This window comes from Canis lupus, chromosome 26 (assembly GCF_003254725.2).
Source record: "Canis lupus dingo isolate Sandy chromosome 26, ASM325472v2, whole genome shotgun sequence".
Lineage (NCBI taxonomy): Eukaryota > Metazoa > Chordata > Mammalia > Carnivora > Canidae > Canis > Canis lupus.
The window spans coordinates 28730594-28742899 of NC_064268.1; the positions used below are offsets into that span (position 1 = coordinate 28730594).

The 12306-nt window shown below is 56.5% G+C and overlaps 1 protein-coding gene across 7 annotated transcripts in view; it reads left to right on the plus strand.

Annotated features, from left to right (window-relative positions):
* GNB1L (G protein subunit beta 1 like) overlaps window positions 1–12306 on the plus strand; it is a 59137-nt gene that overhangs the window by 24247 nt on the left and 22584 nt on the right. For all 7 annotated transcript variants that reach the window (XM_049101877.1, XM_049101880.1, XM_049101876.1 and 4 more), the window contains 3 exons: window positions 3859–4004; window positions 4494–4619; window positions 9716–9878. In XM_049101877.1, coding sequence (XP_048957834.1) covers window positions 3859–4004; window positions 4494–4619; window positions 9716–9878 — 435 coding nt within the window. The remainder of the gene's footprint in view (window positions 1–3858; window positions 4005–4493; window positions 4620–9715; window positions 9879–12306) is intronic.

Sequence of the window (12306 nt, forward strand, 5' to 3'; positions counted from 1 at the left end):
TACAGAGGGCCTGGGTTGCCTGTTTGAGGCATTCCCAGTGTCTTGTGCAGCCTGTCCTTGCACTCCCAGACGCATGCAGTGGGTAAAGCAGGACCCTGTGGTCTAGAGCTGGCAGAAACAATGCGTGGATGTCTCTGGGTGGTGGCTTCCCTGTTCTGGCTCACTTCTCAGTGCTCCTTGTTGATTGCGAGCTTCTTCAAGGACGAGTGGTCCCATTGCAATTAAAAGGAAAGGGTTCTGTGGCTGAGAGCATGGTGGGTGCTCAGGGCTGACTCGTGGGTTAGGCTGAGGCGCACACACACACATAGGGATCTTTGGTCTTTGGGGTCTCACTCCTCCCTTGGCCCTGCCTCATCTGCGTTTGCCAGTCCTTGGTTGTTTCCTTGCCTTCCCATGGCTGCTGTGCCTGCCTGACGTGTGTGTGCCTGGGTGGGAGGGTGAGTGCTGGGTGTAGCCTAGTCGCAGCCACGCAGGTGCCTTTCCACGGGGACCCCTGCCCGGCCACTGCTCCCCGGGACCCCCCCGCCGTGGGGATAGCCCTGAGGCCTGCCCGGCTGCCGCCTCTGAGGTGGGACGCAGGGGGGCACTGTCCTCCTCCATCCGTGGACCAAGGGCCTGAGGGGCTTTCGGGGGTTCACAGCATCCGTTGGAAAGGCTGTCAGAGTTGCGCAAATCATGTCAGATTGTCTTTCTTTTTAATTTTGAAAAGAATGTGTCTCTCTTTGACATCTCGAAAAGCAGGCAAAATTCGAAGTTGTGCTCAGTGGATTAAGTTTCATGTTCCTCTGCCCTCTGGGAGGAAAAGACGAGTGACAGAACAGGGGAAGGCGGCGGTGGCGGGCGGCGGGTACCGCGCACCGGTGTTGCACAAGGGGCTGCGGCCTCCGCTCCGGGCGGCCCGCTGCCAGGGGAGATAGGATAACGCGATTATTCTCAATTAGATTAATAAAGAATAATTAGATGTCATAAATCAAGTAATCATAGGATATTGTCATGGGAAAAATATGTAGCTCGAATTAATTAGTTTTCAAATAAAGCGTTTATTTTAATTGCTTGAAATGACGGAGCCCTTAATTGCCGATGCATCATTTTGGCCTGAACATTTTGGTTGTTGTAACAACGTGACGGGTTTGTTCCCCGCAGTTCTGGGGAAACAATAGAGGAGAACTTGATTTCATCACCTCAGACGGAGCCTTGTGCTGGTGAGGTTCTGGAAACTCCCAGCAGGCCGCAGGCAGGTGGCAAGTGCGGGCCGTGCTTCGGCGGGCACTGCCCAAGGCCCCCACGCGGCTTGTGATGTACGTGCGTGTATGCGTGCATGTGCGTGCGTGTGCATGTGAGCACGTGCCCTCTGTGCACATGCGCATGACACAGTGGGTGCATGCGTGTGTGTGCATGTGTGTGCATGTGAGCATGTGCCCTCTGTGCATGTGTGTGTCACACAGTGGGTGTGATGTCAGCACCACACCATGGGAACCTGTGTGGTAGTGGCTGGTAGGACTCTGGGGCCTGGACCATGGGAGTGGGATGCCCCCTCACTCCCCAGCCCCGAGCACTGGGGCTTTTCTGATGGGTTGTCGTGCTTTAGCAGGATTCTCCACTCACGCGTTTCTCCAGATCTGGGGTCCTGGAGCTGACCAGCTGTTCTGATGGGGCAGGCATAGCACAGACAGTCAGCAGCTTCCAAGGGCCCAGTAGGTGCTCCTCTGAACTTGTCCCAAGCCTGCTTGCCTGAGCGCAGCCCTGCAGGGTTCAGAGCCAAGGCCCAGCAGTGTCTCCTGGCAGCTCCCCCATCCTGGGCTAGAGCGGGGGCTGAGGGCCATGGAGCATTGTGGAACCAGGTCTTTGTCCATGGGAGGCTGTCCTGTGTTTGGGAAGGGTCAGTTGGTTTTTAGCCAAAGGTGAGAGAGGGTTTTAGAGTGAAAACCCTAAAAAAGAAGAAACAAATAAACAAGGACTTGGCCATTTGTAAGGCCCATTCCCGGGGTCCCCTTCCTTCTCTTTGAAACCCCTCCATGAGGCAGGACCAAGCAATAGAGCAGCTGCCTACAGTCTCATACCAGTAAAGATGAGCATCTGCCCCTTCCTAGCCCTGGCCCTGCAGGCTCTGCTCTGGATCATTAGGATCTCAGCCCAACCCTACTTCCAGCCCTCGTGTGGGCCAGGCCTCAGCTGGCCAGTGCTGGCAATGGCTGGCAATCCGCTGGGTCTCTGCAGCATTTCCTCGGCTCTGGTGGTCTCTGGACTCTCAGGTCTCTGCCTCCACTGCTGTCTGGTGACTTGGAGGCCCCTGACTTACAAGGCTCCAGCTGCCTTGACAGTGGCATTTCTTAGATGTTTTGAAACTGTTGCTCTTGTGAAGCTACTCCAGGCTCTGTTCTGGAGAGAGAAAGGGAGAGAGAGAGAAGGAAAAGGTCTGGGATAGCTTCAAGGAGGGGAGGTACAGGGCTTCGCAGTTGAGGGTGTGGCTGAAGCAGTGCCTGGACTGGTCTCCTGCTGGGGAACCCACGCCTCTCCTGCCTCTGCGCCTGTACATTTGCCTGTCCTTGGCCTGAAACCCTCTCCAACCTCCGGCATCGGCTAAGGCTCCCTCCTGCAGGAAACTATCTTCTCTGCTCCTGTTCTTTGCCCTGCCCAGTTCCTTTGGTGGCTGTGGCTGCCCCAGTGGCTGGACGGTCTCCTCCTTGCTCTGTGTCCAGGCCGGAGGCGGGCCAGTGGGGAAGTGTCTTGGGAGCCAGTGGGAAAAGCCCTCCTGGTGAACTTGCTGCAGCTCCCAGCAGCCTGCCCCTAGCCTTTCCCTCCACACCCTCAGCCTGGCCGGGGCCTGTGGGCTGACAGATGTGCCCATGGTCACTAGAGAAGGTCACTTCTAGTCCAGCAACCACCCCTGCGCCATTGCTGGGGCAGGCTCAGTGGGGACACTGCAAGGCTTCTCCTTTCAGGTGGGTGGGCCCCCCAAGACAGTTATTTGAGGAAGGGTCACTCATCTGTGGTATCAGTCCTCTTGGAGAGTGGCAAGGAGGTAACTCCATCCCTGCGCCTGTGCCCACACACCAGTGCACCAGCTATGCTGCCCCTTGGTGGCAGCATGCAAGCTTCAGGCCTGAGTGTGAGGGGCCTGGGCAGCTCACCAGACCATTACCTGCCTCAGTTTCTCCAACAGTAAATGTGGTGCTGCCTTTTCTACAGGTAGATGCACAGGCCCTCAGGATCCAGCAGGTGGTGTTTGCAGCACATGTGAGGGAGAGACTCCTCTCCAGTCTTTGGGTCCAGCTCACTCCTCCACTTCCAGGAACCCCACACACCTCTTGTCTGTCTGGAGGTTCATCCCTCAGTGTGTACTTGCTGAGCAGCTGCTGTGTGCCTGGTGCCGGTGGCCAGGCTGTGGCCCCTGTTCCCTGAGCTTACCACAGGGCCAAAGTGGACAGCATGTCCTGGCATGGCATTGTTCCGCGGCAGGGAGGAGAGGAGATGGGCCTGGGGAGGGAGGAGGGAGAGTCAGCCAGGCCCAGGGGTGGGACAGGCACTCCAGGCATGTGGACAGCCCAGGCAAGGAGAAGCCAGCCTGCATGCTGTGTGGCCAGTGGGACTCGGGGAGTCAGAGGGTGCAGCAAGCCCTGGAGGCCAGTGGTGGGCTCTCCACAGGGCACTGAGGGTGAGAGTGGCCTCAGAAGGGTGTGGGTGTCACTGTGCCCACCCAAGATGGTACAAGTTGGGGCCACAGTGATGCCATTTGGGTATAGGAGCCAATAGGCAAGGTGGAAGACAGGCTGAAGGGGGTGGGCAGTATCCAGGGAGGCTCCTCCTGCCTTCCTGAAGGATGACAGGCGGGTCACTTACATCCTTCCTTGTCCCCAGATGACTGCACCCCCGCCTAATATGGCAGCCTCCCCACTCCCACCGCCAGACCCCTGCTTTGTCCTCCGAGGTGCCCAGTCGGCGGTGCATGCGCTGCATTTCTTCGGAGGAGCCCAGGGACAGGTGCACCCACTCCTCCTCTCAGGGTGAGTAGCTACAGCCCCAACCCAATCCCAGGGGTTAGCCCAGGTGACGTTAGCGGGTGGTGGGCTGGCAATGAGCCTGTGCTCACTTGGGGATCTTAGTGACACTGGGTCATGGGGACGCTGACTTTTCAGAACTCGCTCGCCAAGCTGTCCCTTGGGCCTGGCCCCTTGGAGAAGGCAGGGAGCTCGCCCTCTCTGTGCGAGACACCATCCGGCGTACGGTGTCAGTGGCCACCGCCTGTCCCTCTCAGACTCTGCCCACGGTGCCTCCATGGCTCCTGAGGGCCCTCTGCCCGCCGTCCTTGGAAAAGGAGCACTGTGCCACTTTTACCCTCAGCTCACAGTTACGGCCGTCACCTAAACCAAAAGCTACCAGCTGAAATATCTGGTCCACCAGCTGTGTGGTTCCAGGCCAGCCCTGCAGAGCATGCTGGGAATGCCCTCCCCTGACGCCTCTTCCTGAGCTTGTGCTTACACTTGTCAGAACAGGTCCCTGAGTGGGCTGGTGCACATCTGGAGCCTGCAGACACGGAGGGCGGTCGCTACCCTGGACGGCCATGGGGGCCAGTGTGTGACCTGGCTGCAGACACTGCCCCAAGGACGCCAGCTCCTCAGGTGGGTCTTGGTGCCAGCAAGTACAATCCCAAAGGAGTTAAGTTGTGGCCTTCAGCAGGGGCCAGGAGCTTGCCAGTGGAGGCTTTCAGGGTCTCCCCCAGCTGCCGGGCAGCCCCTGCCAATGGCAGAGCAGTGTGACCTCTGCCCTTGACCCACCCACTTGACCCATCCACAGTATCTGGATATGCTGTGTGCCTGTCACTGCACCCTCTGTGACCATGGCGCTGTCCAGGCAGGTGGCCACTGAGAAGAGCTTGATGAACACAAAACAGCTCTATCTGTAGCCCCGCACCACCCGTGGCCTGAGCAGAGTCCTTCCTGGCCTGCCAGGGCTGTCCAGTGGCAAGAGCTAGGGGTCCGTGGCTGAGCTCAAGCCTTCTCCTTAGAGTAGCTGGTGTCATGACACCTGTTCTAATGGGTGGCCACCTTCCCACGAGGTGATGGGGACTGGTCACCAGGGTGGTGCAGAGCCAGAGCCTAAAGCCCACCTACCGATTGGGGCTGTGCTCCCAACGCCGAAAGCAGCCACTCCCGGGGGCACTGGGAGTGCCACACAAGAGCCCAGGTCCATGGCATTTGGCGGGGGGCCGGTGCCGGGGGAGCAGGAGATGGCAAGAGCAGGGTGGGGGCCTGGCGCTCCTGACAGAGGAAGCTGCATGGGCCAGAGCCAGGATGTGCTTGGGCTGTGAGGGGCTGGAGCCTGGGCAGCAGAGCCCAGAGGGTCTATGTTCTGGTACTGCCGCTGTGGCCTTGTCCCCCAGGCTGGGGACTCCAGGTGAGAGGTGGGCCAGGAGGCAGTAGGAGGGAGCAGGTGGGTGAGAGAATGAATTTATGTCTACCAAGTACAGGTGAAACTTTCCTGAATGCCCTCCAGAGCAGGTCTGTCTTCCTGCTATGAACTGGGAGCCTGGACATCTCGGCACCATGGTTCCCAGTCCCCAAAGGACAGGGGTCTGTCGGGACCCACCCTTCTCCAAAGCACTTCTGTGCCAGGCACGGTCCTACCACTCTGCAGGTGGCTCGCGGGTGATGGAAGGCCCAGCAGTATCCAGGAGGGTGGTAGCCCCAGACGTGTGTGCTTGTAGCACCCCAGGCTGGCCCGCAGCCCCCCGAGGGGTGGGAAGGCCCTCCCTGTGGTTGTGGACTGTCCCTGATGCTTAGAATAGATGTTGCATCCAAATACCCCACTAAACCACTTGCACTGGGGACTGCGGTTTGTAAACGTTCCTCCTGAGTTTTCAGCCGAGGCCTTAGGCTCTGTGGCGCCTCCTGCTCCTCCAGGGCCCAGGTGCCTTGGGCTGTTCTCTGGGAACTCCCAGACCTGAGTTCTGGCCCTCAGACAGCTGGCCTGATGTTGTATGGGGAGGCAAGCTGCAAGCTGCAACAGCAACCTGTGAGCGAGTGATGGTGCTTCCCTTCCCAAGCTGGACGGCACCACGGTGGCCCTGCTCCAGGCGGGGGCCCAGATTAGGGGGCTTGCAGCGCGGGCGTCGCAGGTACTTGGAGTGCCCAGGTGCGTTTACGTTGCACTAGAGGCCGTGCGCCCAGCTGTGTTTGGAAGCCAGGTCTCTCCAAAGTGGTCCTTGAGAAAGGAAGGTACGCTTTCATGTCAAGGGGAGGCTGGAGGGCAGAAAGCGGGGAGCCAGGCTGAGCGTTAGGCGCCGCCCGCATGCCCGAGGGTGCACCTGTGCCCAGTGACAGCCACCTGGGTGGGTTTGTTTTCTCTCTGTTTTATTGTGAACTGTAGCACACTTACAGAAAAGTGCGCAGAACAAGGTTGCAGACTTGTGTTATCACAGAGTGGACACCTGGGTAACCAGCCCTGACGTCTGCTCTGTTCTCGTCCTCGGGTGGCAGCCCCTCGCACCTCGTTTCTTGCTTTACCATCTGAACGTGCATCTCCAAAAAGCATAGACTTTGTTAGGTCTGTTTTTTTTTTCTTACTTAAAAAATGAGGCCATACAGACAGCTTCCTTTGTATGTGACTCCTTCCACTCAGATGTACGTTGTGAGATCCACCAGGGTACGTGTGGCTGTGACACATCGTGTGGGTTTTTTCTGTGTGCTCTCCTGCTGGATGTGTACGTATGCCAGGTTATTTATCATTCTACTGCCCGTGGAGATCTGGGTGGTCCACTTGGGGCTGGGAAACTTAAGAAGACTCCTGCCTGGGTCTCCAGGTGCCAGGTGTACCTGTGTCAGGGCCACAGGGTGTGTGCACACGTTGGGCTGCTCGGAGGGTGCCAGGCTGCCCCCGGTGCGAGGACCCCCACCCCTCCACTCTTTCTGGGGCCTGGAGGCCTCATTTGCATTCTCCTGACCACTTAATGAGCCAGCCCTCTTCTGCATTTGTGAGCCACTGGGATAAAGTCCCCTTAGATCCACATTTCTCGGGCAACCCCAGTGGCTCAGCAGTTTAGCGCTGCCTACAGCCTAGGGCATGATCCTGGAGCCCCAGGATCGAGTCCCATGTCGGGCTCTCTGCATGGAGCCTGCTTCTCCCTCTGCCTGTGTCTCTGCCTCTCTCTCTCTCTCTCTCTCTGTGTCTCTCATGAATAAATAAAATCTTTTAAAAAAAAATCCACATTTCTCTATCGGATTGACTACCGTTTTCTCATTGAGTTATTACCATTCTTTTATTATTATTATTATTATTTTTTTTTTATAATTTCTTTATTCTAGACACGGTTGATATTTTTCTTTTTTCTTTTTATTTTTTTTATGGTTGATATTTTTATATCACCAGTTACTTCTCCCACAAAGTGGCTTCTGGTTCCCACTTAATGATGTGTTAATGAGCAGAAGGTAGCCATTCAAATGGGATCAAATCTGCCATCTTTCCCTTATGGCTCGTGCTTCGTGTGAAGGAGCCCAGCAACAGGCCTTGAAGACCTTCCTGCTCTCCTAGGAGCTTCTCTCTTGTTACTTTTGAGCCCACACTTCATCTGGAATGGACTGTTGGTGTGCATGAGCGTCCTTCGTTTCTGTGTGGATAGCAGTGGTCCCGTGCTTCCTGCCCTCATCTCCCCTCCAGGTTCAGTAGTGTGGGCAGCTGAGGACGTGGACGGTGCGGGAGGCTTCCTGGCAGAGGTGTTGGAGCAGCGTGCCCAGTAGCCAGAGAACCAGAGTGGTGGGGGCAAGGTCTCAGAGGTGGCTGCGGAGGTTGGGAGATTGGCTGCATCGTGCAAGCTAGTTTGTCAGTGGAGTGTGGCAGTAAATATCTTGAGGAAAATGGGAGGCAGGTTCTTCCCAGTTGGAGAATGGAGTCACTAACCTGAGAAGGAGGAAGAAGCCTCGAGGCATCAGCATGAACTTGTGGGATTTTGAAAACATATACACAAAGATAGACACAGAAATACTACTTGTTTGTGTGTATATGTTTGCGTGTGTGTGTGTGTGTGTGTGAGTGAGTGAGGGGTAGGTATATTGTGTGTGCGTACATTTGCATGCGTGAGTGAGGGGTGTGTGTGACATTTGTGAATGTATGCATGAGGTATGTTTGTGTGTCTGAAGTATGTTTGTGTGAACGAGATGTGTTTGCGTGTGTGAGTGTCCCCGTGTACACGTGTGTGTGTGTGAGAGAGAGAAAGGTATGTTTGTGTGAGTGTGTGTGTATTTCCTGGCTCTGCTGAGAGGGCCTGACAGCAGCGGCACCTCACAGCAATGAGCATACCAGCACCCAGATCTTGGTTTGCAAGTATCTCTCTGCACCGGAAGGACCAAGGATTCCTTGGAGAAGGGATCCTCGGTCTGGAATATCTTGCTGAGGGACACGTGTCAGAAGGACCTCTGAGCCAGCTTGAAGGGGTCCCATTGGCTAATTTGGGATGATTTGAGCATAAAAATAAATAACGAGAAATGTAGAGTACTATAGGAATACTGAAGTCCAAACTGATAGGAAGAGAAGGAGAGAGAAAAGCCCGTTCTTCCCATGGGATAGCATCTTGTAAATGTAGGAGGTGGTGGGTATGGGAGTCACCTGCCAGGGGCCGTGCAGACTAGTGGGCAGGTGGGCAGCATTGGTGTGTGACCAGGCTGAGCTGTTGGAGGGTTAGGATACAGATTAACTATTAGAGCCTTGCGTCTCTGTAAAGGTATTTTGCCTTTAATTTCGTAGTATCGAGTCAACACACTTTTCCATAATTCTGCGGGTCAGCTCCTGTCTGCCCTCCCCTTGGGTGCGGTGTGCTGTACATTTGGCACAGACTGCAGTCCATCTTGGGATCTTGATACCATGATTGTTTTCTTAGCATATACACACTAAAGGTTGTTCTGTGGGCTTGCCAAAGCCCACCACCATGTGAGTGCTACCCTGGGGCCACACAGGGCAGTCAGCCCGCTGCAGAGCCTCTGTGCCACCCCCTGTAGCCCCCCCCGTCCTCCACATGCCACCATGCTGCCCCTAGAATGTCCCACCAGTGGGATCATGCAGTAGGTGGCCTTTTGGCTCTGGTTTCCCTCACTTAGCAGATGCATCTGATATTCCTGCGGGTTGCTGCATGCGTCCCAGATTGGCCCTCCCTGTTGCTGAGTGAATTCAGCAACAGGGAGGATGTATCACATGTGGATGTATCACAATTAATTTCCCAACCTCCTACCAAAGGGTCGTGTCCAGTTTGGTTTGGACAGCTAGGAACAAAGCTGCTATAAACATTTCTGTACAGGCTTTGGTGTGAATATAGGTTTTGAATTCACTCGGGAAAATTCATGAGGGTGGGATGGCTGGGTTGTCACAGTTAATTCACGAACTGGGAGGGAAGAGGACGAGCTCACACTTTGGCAGCATGGGGAGAGGCAGGAAGGGCAGGGGAGGCTGGTCATGGGGTACATGTCCTGAAGCTCCCTGGGCCTTGGTTGGCTGTGCACCCTTGGGATGGTCCATGAATGTGCCAGGCATCAGGCGTCTTGGATGCAAAGCCTTTCCTCGGCTGAGGTGCCCCAGCCAGATAATTTATGCCATCTGGGTCCTTCTCTGGAAGGTGTCCCCTGCCTGCCTTTGGCATCAGGCTGGCCCCGGCATGCCAGCACTTGTTCAGGTGGGGCACCCAGTTGGCTCACCTGGAGGGTTCACGGCCTGTCTCCTCTTGATTTGGCAGTCAGGGCCGGGACCTGAAGCTGTGCCTGTGGGACCTGGCAGAGGGCAGAAACACCGTTGTGGACTCTGTGCCACTGGAGAGTATGGGCTTCTGCAGGAGCTCCATCCTGGCTGGGGGTCAGGAGCGCTGGATGCTGGCTATGCCGGGGAGAGGCAATGATGAGGTGAGTGCCTGCCCACATGGTGCCTGGCTCCTCGAGCTGCTTGCACTTGGTTCCCCTAGATGGGCATGTTCGTCCTTAGCATCTGTTACAGGAACACTCTGCCTACCACAAGACCCCAGAGTGGCAGGTCTGGGTCTGTCTACTGGATTGCAGCTCCAAGGGCCTTGGCCTGGCCACCTGTGGGGTGCCTGGTGGTGAGAGTCAGGAAAGGAGGCCCCAGCCCCCAGTACCACCCAGCATGAGGCTCGAGGCCATCAGGAGTCCAGGGGGAAAGACTGCCCAGAAAGGCTCTCAGAGGACTTAGGAGCAGGCATAAGGGAGAGAAATTGAGGCCCTGTGGAAGTCTGGGCATCAGAGCCAGCACAGCAGGGGAGGGTAGCCTTTTGGGGAGCTGAACTGGGTCCTGGCGAGAGAGGCTTTGGTCGGACCTGGAATGCTGAGGATAGAGGCTGGCACTGGGGTGGTAAGTACAGTACATAGGGCACAGGTGAGTGACTCAGGGAATGAGGCTCCATGTGGGTGTGATGGAGCCTCCGAGGTGACCGTCAGATGGAGCTCAGGCCAGAACAGCCAGCGGTAGTTGGTGATGGGGATCTGGTCAGGCTGGGCAGCTTGTCCGTGCTTCCAGAGGCAGCAGAGCAGAGTCCACCAAGGGGAGCAGTGCCCAGGACATGGGAACAGATGGTAGGAAGCAAGGGTGGACAGTAAGGTAAAGGATGAGGGTGTGGCTGGAGGTGCCCGCTGGTGGGGAGCTGAAGGGAAACCAAGAAGAAACCAGGAGCAGGGATCGGACAGGCCTGGTGAGTGTGGGGGCGCAGCCAAGTGGTGGGGACCCTGGGGCTCTGAGTGTGGGGCGGGGAGGGCTGTGGGTGTGCACATGTGGGGGGGACAGGGAGCCTCCTGTCTGCTGCCCACCCCCACGTCTCCTTGTGTCCCCTGCTGGCCCCAAGAGGCTGTGCAGCAGGCGGCGCCGGGCAGGGACACGGGGTTCCGTGCACGCGGTGAGGTTTGGCCCCTACCCAAGAAGACTCGTTTGTCTTAAAGCAGATTTAGTTCATAAATAATGAGATAGGAACAGGCATTTATTTGTTCATGATTGCGTTTAAATCACCAATTAGGAGCTACATACACTTTTCTTGCCAATTTGCCAAAAACCTGTTAAAAGTTTTATTAATGTGAAAAGAGAGGGTGTGCTTCCTCCCGGACCGCTGGGGCCAGGCAGTGGCAAGCCTTGCTCCTGCGCTGCACATCACGGAGCCCAGCCCGGGGCTGAGCCAGTCCTTCCTCCTGAGGTGGGGATGCCATGGGCTGTCCTCTTCCCGGCCAGCCCAGGCCTTCCCGGCTGCCTGTCACTTCCCAGGGCCTGGCCCCTGACACCCCACATGTGCTGCGCGAGGTTGTTTTTAACTGACTTGCCGGCCCCACTCGCCAGTGCAGTGCAGTGCTTTTCAGGAGCAGCCAGTCCGAGGACCTCGTATAAATTGGGAAAATGGTGGTTTTTCATGTTCCCGCCTGGAATGTGCCTGGACTGAATCTGCTTGGAAAAGCATCTCTGGCCTGTGCCCAGACAATGCCCGGGGACGACATGCTCCCACCCCACTGGGTGGCCACACTTGCCCAAACCAAACATTTTACCTTCTGGAAACAAAAGTTGCAGTTGAGTGCCAGATGGAAATCACACTGGTGTCTGGAGGAGGCTCTGAGCACAGGCGTCCAGGCCCTTGGCCAGAGCCCAGAGCAACACCTCGGACTCACAGAGGCCCCTGGGCTTGCCCTGGTCCTTGCACCCAGGATGTGGCTGTGGGTGCCGCCACTCATGCTTCCTCCCCATAGTGTCTTGCTCAGGGTTTAGGGCTGTCCCGGCTTTCCCCTTCTTTTCTCAGAGCAGACTTGCAGGGTGACTCACCCCTACCCGATCCCCTGGCCTTCACACCCCTCCTCACTGCCACCAGAGGGATCTTCCTGGGCCCACAGATTGGGAGAGGCCATCCCTTACTGTACCTGTGCGCCCTTGTGCCAGGCCATCCAGGGTGTGGTCTGTGCAGGCTGTGTGTCCTCCCACAGGGGGTGTCTGTCTCCCCACCAGCACACGTAGTTACTCAGGGTGGCTTATCCCCTCATCCCTCAACCAACATCTTTTTTTTTTAAGACACTTAAAAAAAAGCTGTGAGGGGAGGGGCAGAGGGGGAGGGGGAGAGAGAATCCTAAGCAGGCTCCACGCCCAGCACAGAGCCCGACATAGGGCTGTCTCACGACCCTGAGATCATGACCTGAGCCCAAAACAAGAGTCGGCTGCTTAGGCAACTGAGCCACCCAGACGCCCCCACCCAGTCAGCATCTTAAAACAAACCCATCCTCCTGATGTGACAAAAAGAACCAATCTCATTTTCAGAAGTCTAGTGGTAGAGCAGTGCAGAAGGTAGGAAAT